Genomic DNA, 15,357 nt, shown 5'->3' on the forward strand with positions numbered 1-15,357 from the left:
TCCTCTTCGCTACACTAAGAAAAAGAATCCTAAAAGATAGGACGCTAAATCTGTCTTGACATAAAAGATACATATATCTGTTATTTCTGTTATAATACATCCGACTCTCTTCTTATGCATCGATTCGATAGTTTCAGTTTTAATACAGTTCTGTCATCACTGATGATACGAATTCGCACAGAAAAACACATAGAAATCATAATATTTAATCGATTTGCACAATTTTAATTGTAGAAAACAGACAAACGCGCAATCGCATACAAATAATGGCATAAAAATTAACGCGTTTTAGCAAATGTATTTCGTCACTTTACATTTTTAGAACAATTGGTATAGTTTATTTTCCACATGCTTTTAAATAAATAAAAAGTTTATTTATTTATTTGAAGAAAAAGATTACTATATGATTTAAGAAAAAAAAGGGATTTAATTCTAACGCGTAATTTTGTAATTTTGATCCTGCCTAGCAGAGTTTTTAATTTAAAACAGAACTAAATTATCAAGATGATAAATTTGTGTCCTATTGTCTAGCGGATGGCATGTGACGTAAACAGGGCGGCGGGAATTGTTGTCGGAGCATATTATTGTCAAAAAAGTGTCACCGATATAAATAAACGATACGTATATATAATGTAATCAATCGCTGAATATCGGAAACTAAAAAACATACTGTAAATTATACCTTTTACAATAAACTAAATATCGCCTTATGTATATAGTACACTATTTAATAATTCAAAATTTTATTACCTTTCGAAACGATTAGTCGGAAGCTTGCAACGTTGCGCAATTCGTGAATGCAAAGCCTCTGGCAGATCAATGAAAACGAAACGTGTTTTCCTTTGTCGCATCTTTCTCACTCCACTCTCTTTTACAGTCTATCAAAAATCCTCCAAAGCTATAAACTACAAGCTTACTCTACTATACAATATTGTTATCGTTTTGTTTTCAAGGTACATGTTGTTTTCCGAGGTTCTCAGTTCCAAACACATCCATATTAATTATCTTACACTTTATTACAGATTTATTATCCTAGATCTTTCTCTCTCTCTCTGTTTTGGCACTCGCGTCCTACTGTTTCTGCACGTCACTGCTGTTCTCCTCGATGTCACCCTCTGTACTATCCTCATTCTCCGATGTATCCTGAACGTAGGACATACTACCTTGCATCTCATCCGTTTGCATGACGTCGGTTTCGTTTCGCGTCGCATAATCCTCTTCCTCAATCTCGTAAGCGTTCTCTGGGTAAATATACTGCGCCGCTTCAGCATTAGAGTCCTCGTTATCGATATCTAACATGTTTTGTTCTATCAATATCTGATTACCTTCCGCGTCATTAGCCACCATTAACACAGTTCCGTCCAGATTATGCACTTCGTGCACTTGATTGTCTCCATCACCCTCTCTACTATTATCCACCACATTTTCATACGCGGAATCCTCTTCAAAGTCATCGCCCTCGTTCACTTCTATTTTGCAGTACACCTTACTGTATTCCTCGTTTCTCTCCACATCCCTGTCTCCAATGTCGGAATTGCAATCGCCATTGTCGATTCCGTTATCGTCCAAGTTCTCGTCCCATGTTACAGGCAGATCATTGTTATTAGCCGCAAAGAGGTTGGCTGCGTTCTCCACATCGTTTGGCATTTCGGTTATTTCGCACTCCTCCAGGTCGCACTCCTCTTTAGTTATACTCAACGAAACCATCGGACTGAGCTTGTGCCTCGTGCGATCCGTCATATCGCTGTGATCCTCAGATTCGTTTTCTGGTAACAAAGGCATTATTGGACTCAACACAGGCGGTCCATCATCGTCGTCGTCGTCGTCGTCATCGTCTTCATCATCATCTTCTTCTTCTCCCTCCTCCTCCTCCTCCTCTTCTTCCTCTCTCTCGGCTGCGGCTGCGCCCTCATTCTCACTTTCATCCTCAGCCTCAGCCTCAACTTTAACCTCAACTTTAACTTTAACCTCAGCCTCAGCCTCAGCCTCAGCCTCAGCCTCACCTTCATCTTCATCTTCATCTTCATCCTCATCTTCATCCTCATCTTCATCTTCACCTTCTTCCACTTGCTCATTTTCATTCATTTCCTCGTCGTCTTCTTCATTATCGCCATCGTCATCATCAGACAAATCTACATCGCTCGCTGCAGCTTTAGCGGATTCCTCGAGACGAAATACCTGAAATTTGTCCATGTTTGCGGACGCATTGGAAATCAAAAGATCATTCAAATTACTTTGTTTAGTTTGTTCTGCAACTGTCGCTACGGTAACGGACGTAAGATCGGTTTTCTGGTCCTTGGCAGTCTTCTCCATCGGCATCTGTTGAATGCTGCCATCGCGAATCCTGAATCTACCGATATCGCTCATTTGCAGCGTTTTCTTTTCCGTCACGTTCACTTCCGTTTCGTCCATGTCCGACTCGTCGTCACTGTCGGAATTACACGATACGCTATCACCGCTGTCCCTACTAGTGGTTCTTGCATCAGACTCATTTTCGTTTTCATTTTCTTCCTCCTCCTCCTCTTCGTTCTCGTTTTCATCGTCGCTCGAACTACTGTTACTATCGCTATCTGAATCATCGCTATTATCCGAGTTGTCTTCTTCACTATTTTCCGAGTTGTCCTCGTCATGGATATCCCTACTCCTTTCGCCGTCCGATTCGAAATCTTCCGCTTCCTCCACTTCCTCGATGACCGATGTCTCGTCGGCGATTAAACTGCCCTTCTCGTCGTTGTCGTTCTTTGCGTTCTCTTCGTCCGCCACCGCGTTATCTTCAAACTCCGGCTTGCCAGTGCAGCTCGTTATATGCTCGGTGAGTTTATCCTCGCTCGGGAAACCTTGCTGGCACTTTTGACACCGGAAGTTGCCAATATGGATGCTCATGTGCAACAGCAATTTGCTTCTCGCGTTGTGATACCTGCCGCACGTCTTACAAGTGAAATTGTTGCCCTCCGGCGACAAAACGGGGGCATGCTCGGCCTTCAAGTGATCCGCCAAATCTTGATAAGATTTACACAGCTTCAGGCATACGCCACATGTAACGGCAGCTTCGGCGCGATGGAAACGAATCAGGTGCTGCCACAAATGTTTCTTGGCGGGCCACTGCTTACCGCAGACTTCGCACGTGCACTCGGTATTGGTTGATTCATCGTACACCTTGCGCGAGTCTTTCCTCGAGCACTTGCTGTTGCCCGTCGCCTTCATCTGCGACAATGGCATAAGATTCGGCACAGGTTTCTGGGCGGACAATTGCAAATTGATGTCTTCGAATAGATTGAAGTCGGGAATGTTCAAGTTGGATTCGTTCGTCAGCGGTGGCTCTTCTCGCTGTGCCTGATTATTGTTTTTCAGATGAGACTCGAGAATTGACGTCGACACATTATTCGGGGCATCAAATCTACCTGTCGAGTTTCGCCGCGTGCATATATTGATGTGATTCCAGTACAGAATCTTGGTAGAGAATTGCTTTTTGCAACTCTTACATTCAAAGTTGCTTTTGTTTCTCATCTTGCGCTTGCTGTCGCCATCTTTCTTGAATTTCTTGAACATGCGGACGGGATCGGTGTTGTGGACGTTCTGATAGTGCTTGGCAAGAGTGTCCGAGGTGAGAAAGATCTCGGGACACATCTCGCAATCGTACGTGTCGTTCGGCGATCTTCTACGTTTTCGAGAGTCGTTGGAGCTCTCGTCACATATCTCGTCGTCGAACTCCAAATCATCCGGTTCCTCCTTCACAATAATATCGGGAGTCTCGTAACCCTCTCTCTTGACACCAATATCCATTCTATACTCGAAAATGGCCAATTGGTCCTTCGGTACGTTATGTACATGTTCGTAATGATCGCGTATATCGTTCTCATCCGTGAAAACAGCTAGACACTGTTTGCACGTGAGGAAAACCTTGCCGTGACATTTCTTGGTGTGATCAAAAGCCTTCCACTTGGACGCGTATTGCTTGCCGCATACCTGACACGTGTTTGGATTGGAAAGAACGCTGCTGTGCTCCGACTCGACGTGTTTCTTCAAATCTTTGGGATCCTTCATGGGAATAAGGCAGACACCACAGGACACGCCAATCTCGTTTCGATGCAGCGACAGCACGTGCATCTTCAGCTTGAGCTTATTTTCCACGGTGTCGCCGCAAAAATCGCAAACGTTCGGGTTACTGTGATACTTGTGATCCTTTCGATGAGATTCCAGATCTTCTTTAGTGCGGAAGAGCTTTTTACAACTTGGATGATCGCACGTCAGATCCGGGTGATCCATGTGATTGACGCGGTTGTGCGTCATGATGCCTAGCTTGGAAGTGATCGTTTCGTTGCACAAGTGGCAAGTGTACGAGGTATGATGATTCTCGATGTGTTTCTGCAGACTCGCACGATCCTTGAATATCCTCTCGCAGGCCCGGCACCGGGTCAACAGTGCACCCGGATCTTTACGATAGTTTTGACAACCTTTCATGTGACGACGGAGCAGATAGCGCTTGTGGAATCCCTTGTTACATTTCTCACAGTAATGTAAGATACCGTCCTCCACACTTAGAGACTTGGAAGTGACGCAATTTTGATTATCCTTACCCATCGCGGGCATGAACCTATGAATCTTGGCAATATGAGCTGCCAGGTGATCTCTCGATGCGCTCGTCTTTGCGCAGTAAGGACAGGTCACGTCTGCGTGTCCTTTGTGTACCCTATTTACATGCTTCCACAAGTGCGACGTTCTGCCGTAGCACTTGTTACACAAATCGCACGGGAAGAGGCCATGTGTTATCCGTCGATGATTACACAAACTGTCCAGCGTCGTGAAGCTGACCTCGGGACACTGGTCACAACTTAACTCCACTTCCGAAACGCCATTGTTGTGATCAGGCTTGACCGATTCGTTAGTCGTTTCATTGAAACTGCTGTTATCGCACGCAGCGTCCATAGCTGCCTCCAAGCCGTGGATCTTTCTATGCCGAGACATCTTGGATTTATTCGAGTACGGTCTACCGCAAATATCACAACAGAAATCACCACTGGTTAGCGGCCAGTGTTTCGCCTTGACATGTGCGCTTAATTGCATTACGTCGGAGAATACTTTGAGACAAACGCCGCAAATTAGAGGCACCGTGTCCGAGTGCACGCCCATCACGTGTTTCCAATAATCGACGCGAGTAGGCCACAATTTTCCACATATCTCGCAGGTGTTTGGCGAGGGTCCCTGCACCGTGTGATGCTGGAGATGCTCATTGCGCAATGACTTGGTCGCAAATATCTTTCCGCAATTCTCCCATTCGCACTAGATGTGATGATGCGAGATTAGAATAACGTCTAATGCAATACGATAGGAATGCGTTTTCTTTCGTAGCTCAAACTTACTTTAATAGATGATTCGTTGCTATGCGTATTGTTGATATGCAACCAGCGCTCCCACTTGCTCGAGTGTGAACTACCGCATACCTCACAAACGAAAAATAAATGATACTGCGCCCTATTACCGTTACCGTTGACACTGAGAGTACTTCCACTACCTGCAGCGTCTCCTAATGAAACTAACTGGTCAGACTGCGACAAACAAAATTCAATTTACAAATTTATAATATCTTTTTGCCAGCATTGCGGCGACTCTTATCGAATGTTACCTTATGGGCGTTTCTTTGATGTCGTATAAGATGATCCTCGGTCGGGAAAGACTTGTAACAAATATAACAATCCACCTTCTCGCCGTCCTCTCCGTCAAAATCTAATGCCTGTTCATTTCCTTCGTTACCATTCAAATTTTCACTATAATAATTACTATTTAATTGTACAAAAGTCGCAGGGTCAAAGGCAGGATCGACATTGTGTATCGAGACGTGAGTGATAAGCTTCTTTCTCGAGTCGTGCTGTCTGCCGCATATCGTACAGCTGTACCTGCATCCATATGGTAAGGGCATATTTGTATAACGCATACTTGCGTATTATACGACAAGAACTAGCTTAATTGCAAAGCTATGGAAAATTATAATTCACAATATTGTGTAAATTCATTAAGCGTAAATTCATTAAGTGTAAAAACAAAGTAGGACGTGAGGGCGATCATACCTTCTTTGTTCCGATATTAAAAGCTTGGACCTTCCATGATACATATAGACATGGTTTTGAAGTTGCGTATTGTTAAAGCACATCTTTAAACACACTCCGCAAGTAAATGCAGCGTATTCTTTATGCATCGCTCGTATGTGTAGCCATAACGACGCTCGGTCGTTGAAGTCCCTCTTACAAGACTCACATACAAATACCGTTTCGATTTCTATATTCTCGTGATTGTTCTTATAATCTTTGTCGTCACTTTCTAAATTTATCTGTTTCAAGATAATAACGTAAGTGAATAACACGCAGCCTTTCGACATAAAAGGTAGCAATGTGTCCTTACCTCAGGTGACGACGGGGGCTCTGGTGGCTCCTTGGTCTCATTTTGTTCATAAACACTGACGTCCACTCGATCGTTCCAATTCTGAGGCATCGCCGTTGTCTTCAAACACTTGTCGCTGTCAACGATAGGAGTAGGATCAACGCCGTGTGACATTGTAATGTGCCTAATTAATGAAGATTTCAAAACGAAATCTTTCTTGCATAGTATGCAGATATACGGCTTCTCGGCATCGTGCCTAATCTCATGCTCCTTCAAACTGTCCACCGATGTAAAATTTTGCGGACAAGCCTCGCAATACCACCTCTTCTGTGGAGTCTCGCACTCTTCTAAATAAGGATACATACAGAAATTAGGTGGTTTTTAATCCTACACGTGGCATTCTCGTTCTATTGTTACTTTAATAATTAAATTTTACCTGACTTAACTATTTTTTTCGGCTTGCTGCTGGACGTTGAACCGTCATCGTCAAAATTTCGTTTTAAGCTGTCTCCTTTGGTCAGCGCTTGTTTCAATATAGTTAACTGCGGATTTTTCGCCAATTTAGCTTCGGCATTCCTAAAGTCTTTATTCTCGTCATACGAATCTACACTCGAGATATCGGACGTGTCGGCGAAAATCTTATTGTTTTGCGCTTCGGTTTGCCCCAGCGGATCCGTAGAACGTTGCTCCTGAATGCATATCTGCCGATGCGCATTGAAATCTGCTAGATCTGTATACACCATCGAACATGTTTGGCACTGATAACGAGTTTCCGTGCGCGAAAGGGGGACCGATAACTCTGGGGGTGGCGGGAGACCAGCGTGCCGCGATTTTATATGCTCGTCGAGATTATATCGCGTCGAGTATATGCGAGAACAGTACGCGCACGTGACCGCGGGATGTCCCCTGAGACAAAAAAGTTGTACAACATCAATTATAAAAGCGCCTTTAATCAGTCGCCTCCAATTAACTATTTATGTGTAAAATTATCCAAGCTGCCTTACCGATGTGTCGTCGAGACGTGTCCCCAGCGATGTTTCGCAGTAGAATACGACTTGTGACAAAGATCACACTGGTACGGTCGTTGATACGAAGTGTGGTCATCGGTGATTACTCTTTCGCCGATCACATCACCCTCACCCACGTGAATTCTCGCGTGCAGCGACAAGTGACCCTTGGAACTGAACGCTTTGTTGCACAGAGAACAGACGTAGACTTCGTGCTGTTGCGACGTTGTTGCGTGTGGAAAGACCGCGGTGTCCTGAGTAGTCGCGGCACTCGCCGCGTTGCTTGTACCGCACTCCTCTTCGTTTTCCTCGGTTACCATCGGGGTCATTTCCAAAAAGTCGCTAGGATTCGTCTCCATGTCCATCTCGTACGCCATCTCGTACTCCGATCGCCGATCTTCCGAATCGTCGATTACTGTAGCTTCAAAATATCACACGTCTTAGCGATAAACGGCTCCTTCATCAACGGCAAAATCAAAGGAATAAAGTTGAATGCCAGCATACCTTCATCCGTACCTTCGCTTGTGTCGAGAATCTCTTCGATCTCGGGATCCGCTTCACCATCCGAATTTAATCTCGGTGGTGTACCCAATGCAGCATTGGGATTCACTACGGGCGCCTCCGGAATAAGTACTGGCATATTTTCCTTTCCTTTAAGGAGCTCCGCGTGCACCTCGCCGGATTGTGCGCTGTCATTTGCGCCATCATCGCTCGCCTATCACATAACACGCAACACATTGCTATTTTCTAGAAAACTAGAAATCTGCAAATTATGATACTGACGATGTTTTGGGACGTTAATAGCGACCAAAGCTTAAAAAAAAAACAACAACAGTTTTTCTGCCGTTGTTTATTCTTTTACTATTTATTTTTATTATACAAAAGGTGACTGTTAAATTTTACAATGCACTTAAAAATATGTATCTTTAAAGTGTCACGTGTTTAATATAACTTTCAAACGAGGGAAACATTTGGAATACAAGTTCAATTAATTTCAAGAATAACTGAGATAACACGCTTGAGTAGCCCAATTTAATTGTGAGAAAAATGTGCAAAGAGTGACTTACGCCTTCCTTCGGCCTATTTCTTTCCAGCCAAGCAGCTGCGTTCACACACGCAGTCCTAAAGTCATAAAAATTTTCCAGGTTGTACATGCATCGGTAACACAGGACTTTTGGCAAACAATCGTCTTCTATTATCTGAAACAGCAATTTCGACGTTTCCATTACAAATGTGTCATGTGTTTTATATTAATTAGTCGCCACAACAATTAGCGACTAATGTCTCGATAAATTAATTCCTAATTTTGCCTCTCGCTAAAAGGTATCTGTAAATATTCCACTAGAATTAAACGTTGGTAGCAGCAATCAATAACAGTCTAGAGGGCCAAGTAAATTAGATATTGAATGGACAACAATTTTGGATGATTTCTAACTACGTAAAATAATAAATATGAGTAGAGGAAAGTCCCCTATTATGAGATAGGATCCTAATATGGGTTTCTGTTAAATTAATAGGCATCATCAGTTGGTTCCACCATAAATTTATTACCCTCGGGGCGAAATCTTTAGGTGTTGAAAACCTGCTATCTCGTAATAAAAGACTTTAAATACAATCGGCCGGGTATTTCCAGGAGTCCGTCCAGGAGTATCTTTTACTTATAAATTTATTTCTCAAAACATTAAAAACTAAATCTTTTACCAAACAAATTATATAAAAAAAAAACTGCGACAAAAAATTAACTATTGTGGCGAAAACAGCCCCAAAGAACGAGCTATATGATTATTCATACGTTGCTCATTTTTATAATAAAACTCTTCGCTACAGATGGTAAACATCTATCTGGATAATTCTCTAAGCGAAAAACAGCACGCTTTAATCTTGTATTTATTTAATAAAAGTAAAATTTTATACGTTTTGATACAATTATCGCCATGTGCTCTGTTACATTTACTTAATTTATTAATGTGCAACTATCTTAGACACGGTCCAAGAGCACGTACTCTTAAATTTCGCGAGAAACAAGTTGATATAAACGAGGCTCTTATATATTTCATCCCGTTTCTTAAAGAGCAATAAATGTGCAGTCTCGGGGAAGAGCACGTGTATCGTAAAAGATGTTTCTCCGATCGTTTGGTGGACGAGTCAAGTGCCGCGTGCTCATGTGTACAATCGAAATGTGTGACGCGCGGGATTCGGTGAATCCCATCGTGCACAAGGACGAATGAAGAAAACGACGGTAAACCGGTGGTGCACGAGGGGGCGGCGCACGTGACGGTGGAAATCGATGTCCAGGAGGAAATTGAAGGTATCGCGCCGTCACGCATCGACGAGGCGACGACGGCGGTTCGACTCTCGTGGAGGAGCATCGAACGCGTGTCGCGGCGGCAAACAAAATGTCGCCAGTGCGTCGCGCGACGAAGCGTCCCTCCTTGCGTCAGGCTGACCTCGCCGCCGCCGTCGCAACGTCCTCGATAAGCGATGGCCACCGGGTGGAATTCGTCGCCGAGGACACCGCTCGGTGAACGAGCGAGCGAGCGAGCGAGCGAGCGAACGAACGAACGAGCGAACGAACGAACGAACGAGCGAGCGAACGAACGAACGAACGAACGAACGAACGAACGAATAAACGAGCGAGCGCGATGGCCGACGGTGACGACGCGGCGGCGGGAAGAAAACCTTCACCCAGTAACGCCCCGTCGACACCGAACGAGTCGTCCGTGAATCTGCTCTTCTCTCTTTCTCTCTCCCTCCCTCCCTCTCTCTTTGACTCTGTCCGTTTCTTATCGGGAGAATGAGATCGAGGACGAGTCGCGCAGGGCCACAAAGTACCGAGGGAGGTGATTCAGAAAAGTATGCGAAATTGAGAAAGAAGGAAAAACGAGGGACGCTGCGGAAGACGAAACAAGACAGATAGAGAGGAAGAGAGAGAGAGAGAAACAGATCGAAAACGAGTCCCACGAGGAACAGGATAACATCAGCATGGCAAAGAAGGCGAGAACAAAGAGAAGGAGACTTACCTTGAACGGCAAGCACGTCTGGATCTTGTCAACGAGCTGGCGATTCTTGCCCTCCTGGCCGAAAATGTGCATCCTAACGGCGTCGAAGGAAGCGCAGAGGCGACACAGATCGTGATAAGACTTTCTCGGCTCCGTCGCCATCGTTGTCGCTGTCGACGTCGACGTCGTCGTCGTCGTCGTAGTCATCGATATCGTCGCCATCGTAATGTCGCTCTCTGGCGAGAAAGCACCGCGTCCCTCGCTTGCTCACGCTCTCTCACTCGCGCGCGCTCTTTCTCTCCGTCCCTCTTTCCGTCCCTCTCCCGCTTGCCCCCGTAGCAGCGTCGCCGTCGGCGTCGATGGCGAGACTACGGGGAGCGAGGCGTCGACACGCTACCTCCGCACACCCAGCCGGACGGACGAGAACTGCGATGGACGTCGAGGACGCGGTAGCCTCGTAGCCTCGCTGCCCGGGGCCGAGTATCCGTCTCGCTCTCCCACCGAGAAGGCCCACACCTCGGTCGCGCTCGTCTACCTGCCTACGCGCCTACGTCCCAGTCCGCTACCTGCCTCACCAACCACCGCTGGCCATCGAGTCGCTGCCGCTTCTTCCGTTCCTCGGGCCGCATCCTTCGAGACGCCTCCGCCGCCGCTACCGCCGCTGCCGTCGCCGTCGCTACCGCCGCCGCAGCCGTCGTGACGCTCGGCTCGCTGCGATACCGCTCTACCCGGGATAGGCTAGGCAGCGCACTGCCCTGCACCGCTCCGCACCGCACTGCACTCCGTCCCGTGCCACGCCACGCCACGCCGCGAGGCTCCGCGCCGCGCCGCGCCGAGCCGCGCCGCACCGGTCGGTCGGCGGTCGGGCGGATCGGGTCGGGTCGGCTCGTCGTTGTCGCCGTAGCACGCAGCCTCCGGCCACCACGCTCGCACGATTCACTTCACGCCCGTCGCTGCGGCATCGCCGACACGCGCTGCTGCTTCCTGGCGATCTGAGCGACAGTGAAAACTCCGGGCGCCGCCATCTTGTATACAGACACTTGTTTCGCCGCCGCCGCCGCCGCCGCCGCCGCCGCCGGTACAGCGGAGCTCCGGCGTCACGCAACGTGCAACGACGCGGCGAGCCCGGCCGAGCGCGCGCTGCCGCCTTTTTGGAAATCGCATTGTCCCACTCGCACGGTTCGCACGGGAGGGAAAAAAAATTCGAGAACGGCGCCGCGCGCGCGCACGTGACATCGCGCGCCACCATTGCCGCGTCCGCCCACGTGTGCGCCGCGGCGCCGTCGATTGGCCATTGCCGCGAGCGCGAGCCGATCCTCGCCCGCCCATTCGCCGCGGCTCTCGCTCGTCACAGCATTTTGAATCCTCTCCATCGATTTAAGCGTCAATTAGTGTGTTCGGTTTATCGCGCCGAGCGCCTTTATACGTCGCGTTTCCATTATGCCCTTCTAATCGTTTCTTCTTACTAAGGAAAATGTTTTGCACGGTCGGCGAGACTCTACTGTCATTTTAAAAACAGACTTTTCTCGACAAGAGAGTTCAATACATAGGATATCTCCACAAGCGATAAACTTGAAGCGTGACCACTGATTCCGCTTCGTTTACAGAGAGCTCGACGATACGTATAGACATTGAGACTTTGTTGTACAAGAAAAACCATCACCCTGTGTCTATCGAGCCTACATTCTTGCTTTGCTTGTTTTTAAAAGAAATTTTACCACTTCTTTACTTTTCCAAACAGCTCGGAAAAGAAAATCTAGTGTGCCATTTGCTTTTTTATAATGTACCCTGAATTGTGTGAAAGATCGAGTCTTTTCTCCCTCACAATAATTGAAAATTTTACCTGCGGCATGGATAAAATCTGCAGTTATCTTCTTTGTGATTCATGGACAAAAATATCAATACCAGATCTATTTCTACACGTTCGTGATACGAGTAAACAATAAGTGTGAGCTGGATATAATAATACATTAGGCGTATATTAATACACAACTTAATTAAGACGCAAAGTGGCGTCAATTGTAGGCGATACGCGAGACATGTATATACCCATTTATTCCTTTAGCTTTGTAAAACATAAAACACATCTGAAACATTTCTATTATTCCACGTTCCATTTGACATTACACTTAAAAAAAAGATAAAACTTAAATGCCAGATCATTGTCACTAAACACTCTTTTAGTCTCACCCTTGAGTGAATTTTAGCGCAAAGAAACGAGATACGTATCTATTTATTCTTTTGTTATTTAAAACATAAAACACATTACACTTAAAAAAAAAAGAGAAAACTTAGTCTCGCCCTTGAGTGAAATTTAGCGCAAAGAAATGTCAAGACTCATTATGTAATTTTATTGTAACCTATAATTTTCCAAAGTTGATAGTAATTACACTCGTAATAATTACATTATTAATAGACTACTTTTCCAATTCACAGCTGGCTGGAACCTGAATGGCAAATATTAACGCTACTCCTACGTCAATAAATGACGCTCGTAACGTTCGCGAACTTTAGACGGATCAGAGTGCGCAAAATGTTCCCAAAACAATGGCTCTCTATAGTGATTCTCGTTGTCCAGGTAGAATATGGGTTCCCCATAATACGTTCCAACTTCCCATCTGTCGACATTCTTCATCAATTCCCCTTCCGCATCCCGATTACGTCTCATTTGTTTCAAGACACTGTGTGGAGAGAAAAGAAACGATTGCAAAGGTTTAAGATTGTCAGATAAACTTAATCTACAATGCGCTCTTTGCGTCTAAAAACATTCCATCTTGTAGGAGCAAATTAAAACGCTTAAAAACTGTATCAATATACGATTACAGAATGTTATGTACAATTTGGCGCAGAAAGTTAAGCGCAGTGAAGCTCCAGTGAGCCGATTGGGTTTTATTCAATCGCCGCCTCTCAGAAGGAAGAGGCGACCCAAGAGAGTAATTTGCCAGACAAACTCGTAGACAGAGCCGTTCGGAATCGGTGTAAAATTGTAGCTCCCGTGTATCTGGTACAGATATATGTAGAGGAGTCACGACACCAAGTGAGAAATTGGCTATAAGGCGATTTTTTGGTACATATACCAAGGTGTACCAGAGTGTACCTGAAAATAGCTGTCAAGTTCAATATGTTCCGAAAGAAAAATTCATTGTATTAAAATAAATTTTCCTATTGGATATCTTTTAGCGTCTTTCTTCAGGCATTCATGACGCCGAGTGTATACTCTGGTAGACTTTTGGTATATGTTGTCAAAACAGTTGTCAAAAATGGTCTAAAATACAATAGATTTCTAGAGCCAAGGAGCACATTGTAGACGAGGCTTCAAGCAGCCGAAACTCGACGCGATTCAAGTTAATAGACACGACACCCTTACCTTCTGTCACGTTCCGCTATCAACGCTGGAAAAATAGCCATGCGTGCGCTTCTCTTCTCGACCTCCTGGTGCCTGACCAACTTGTGATTCAGATAGTAGAGATAGAATCCGACGACAGAGGTGCCTACGAAAAGTCCGATCGTGGATTTAGCTGTAAAGTTTCACAACATTATTACATAACTCGACGTGTCCCATAACCTCGTTGACTAGTTGGCAAGATCAGTCGCAGCGAATCTTTACCGCCGAGAATGGAGCGTAATTTCACCCTTTCCGTTTGAATGGGTCCGTAGCCGCCCTTCGGTGGGAGATCCTGCACCCTTCTACCCTCCGCCGTCGCGCTCATCTCGGCAGATTCCCTCTCGGAGGCGACGTTTCGTCGTACTGGAACGTCACTCGACGCGCGATAACTGGCGAGGACTCGAAAATATTCGTCCCTCTTATACTACAGTCAAGTATCGGGTCTATCGGGACTATTGCTAAATATCAACGATCGTCGGCCAGCGGCCACGCACGGCCATATTTTAAGTAGGCGACAAACGACCATAGAGATGTCCATTCTCACCTTGAGAATGGGTCGGGCGGCAAGTGTAGTTAAAAGCAATCGAAAAAGTCTTTATTGATCCAAGTACAAAGAGTAATCCCTCGAGATGCGACGCGGCATTTGGAACTTTATTTCGCAGGCTCTGCAAAGTAGTCCCGAAAAGGAGTAGTAATAAATAAGTCTACAATTGACGATTTAAGCCTTGAGCCTTAAGAAATGGACTAATCACAGTCACGTATTCTACCTCGTACCTCACCGCGATTGGCCAATTTCTTATAGCGAATTCGATTGCCTGCACTAGTGCGCACTGAATGCACACTAAGTCCCAGTCTACAATAGATGATTTAAGCCCTAAGCTTTAAGAAATTGGCCAATCACGGTCAAGTATGAGTAGAATGCGCGACTGTGATTAGTCAATTTCTTAAGGCTTAGGGCTTAAATCTCTATTGTAGACTGGGACTAACCCCTGGTCCACAATCTTGCTTTAAGTAAGTTGTAAGCCTTAAGCCGTAAGAAATTAACCAATCGCAGGCATTTATTCCCCTCACTCTCACCTGTGATTGGTTAATTTCTTACGGCTTAAGGCTTACAACTTACTTAAAGCAAGATTGTGGACCAGGGGTAAAGCCTCCGCTACAATGATTCTCGGTTCTGTCTACAATGGTCGTAGTCGTAAGAATAATCGACTGCGATTGGTCAATTCTTATCGAGCGACTACGACTACGACCATTGTAGACAGAACCGAGAATCATTGTAGCGGAGGCTTAAAGCCTCGTCTACACAAAAGTCGTAAAGTCGTAGTCGTAAGAATAGTCGACTGTGATTGGTCAATTCTTATGTATCTGACGGAATTGACCAATCGCAGTCGATTATACTTACGACTACGACTTTACGACTTCTATGTAGACGAGGCTTAATGCGTGGTCTACAATACGAGTCGCAGAGTCGTAGTCGTAAGAATAATCGACTGCGATTGGTCAATTTCGTCAAACACATAAGAATTGACCAATCATAGTCGACTATTCTTACGATTACGACTTTACGACGTCTATGTAGACGAGGCTTAAA

General features: G+C 45.5%; 2 protein-coding genes across 5 annotated transcripts; both read right to left on the reverse strand.

Moving 5' to 3' along the window:
• Positions 1-419: 419 nt before the first annotated feature.
• LOC105563477 (zinc finger protein Xfin-like) lies at positions 420-10,954 on the reverse strand. 4 transcript variants are annotated; one of them, XM_012015095.1, is made up of 10 exons: positions 10,403-10,954; positions 8,450-8,581; positions 7,899-8,097; positions 7,380-7,797; positions 6,812-7,281; positions 6,397-6,722; positions 6,066-6,325; positions 5,624-5,894; positions 5,361-5,546; positions 420-5,280 (listed from the first exon to the last, which is right to left on the reverse strand). In XM_012015095.1, the coding sequence occupies exons 1-10, from the start codon at positions 10,601-10,603 to the stop codon at positions 1,072-1,074; spliced, it is 6,672 nt and encodes a 2,223-aa protein (XP_011870485.1). In that variant the 5' UTR covers positions 10,604-10,954; the 3' UTR covers positions 420-1,071. The 4 variants fall into 4 exon arrangements, with proteins under 4 accessions (XP_011870485.1, XP_011870484.1, XP_011870483.1 ...); XM_012015094.1 differs by having other exon boundaries at positions 7,380-7,803; XM_012015093.1 differs by having other exon boundaries at positions 7,887-8,097.
• A 1,756-nt stretch (positions 10,955-12,710) lies between these two features.
• On the reverse strand, positions 12,711-14,307 carry LOC105563478 (NADH dehydrogenase [ubiquinone] 1 alpha subcomplex subunit 13). The gene is made up of 3 exons (XM_012015096.1): positions 13,989-14,307; positions 13,749-13,899; positions 12,711-13,062 (listed from the first exon to the last, which is right to left on the reverse strand). The coding sequence occupies exons 1-3, from the start codon at positions 14,089-14,091 to the stop codon at positions 12,855-12,857; spliced, it is 462 nt and encodes a 153-aa protein (XP_011870486.1). The 5' UTR covers positions 14,092-14,307; the 3' UTR covers positions 12,711-12,854.
• Between the last annotated feature and the right edge of the window lie 1,050 nt (positions 14,308-15,357).

The sequence above is a fragment of the Vollenhovia emeryi genome, unplaced genomic scaffold, assembly GCF_000949405.1.
Source record: "Vollenhovia emeryi isolate VEMERY1.0 unplaced genomic scaffold, V.emery_V1.0 DF939175.1, whole genome shotgun sequence".
Classification (NCBI taxonomy): Eukaryota; Metazoa; Arthropoda; class Insecta; order Hymenoptera; family Formicidae; genus Vollenhovia; species Vollenhovia emeryi.

Excerpts from the sequence above, each read along its gene's own strand:
- LOC105563478 (XM_012015096.1), bottom strand. The coding sequence starts at position 14,091 with ATGAGCGCGACGGCGGAGGGTAGAAGGGTGCAGGATCTCCCACCGAAG. Across the intron at positions 13,900-13,988 it reads ATTACGCTCCATTCTCGGCG|CTAAATCCACGATCGGACTT; the intron begins GTAAAGATTCGC and ends GAAACTTTACAG. Across the intron at positions 13,063-13,748 it reads ATAGCGGAACGTGACAGAAG|TGTCTTGAAACAAATGAGAC; the intron begins GTAAGGGTGTCG and ends CTCTCCACACAG.
- LOC105563477 (XM_012015092.1), bottom strand. The coding sequence starts at position 10,603 with ATGGCGACGATATCGATGACTACGACGACGACGACGACGTCGACGTCG. Across the intron at positions 8,582-10,402 it reads AGACGTGCTTGCCGTTCAAG|ATAATAGAAGACGATTGTTT; the intron begins GTAAGTCTCCTT and ends TTGCTGTTTCAG. Across the intron at positions 5,895-6,065 it reads TTAATATCGGAACAAAGAAG|GTACAGCTGTACGATATGCG; the intron begins GTATGATCGCCC and ends ATATGGATGCAG.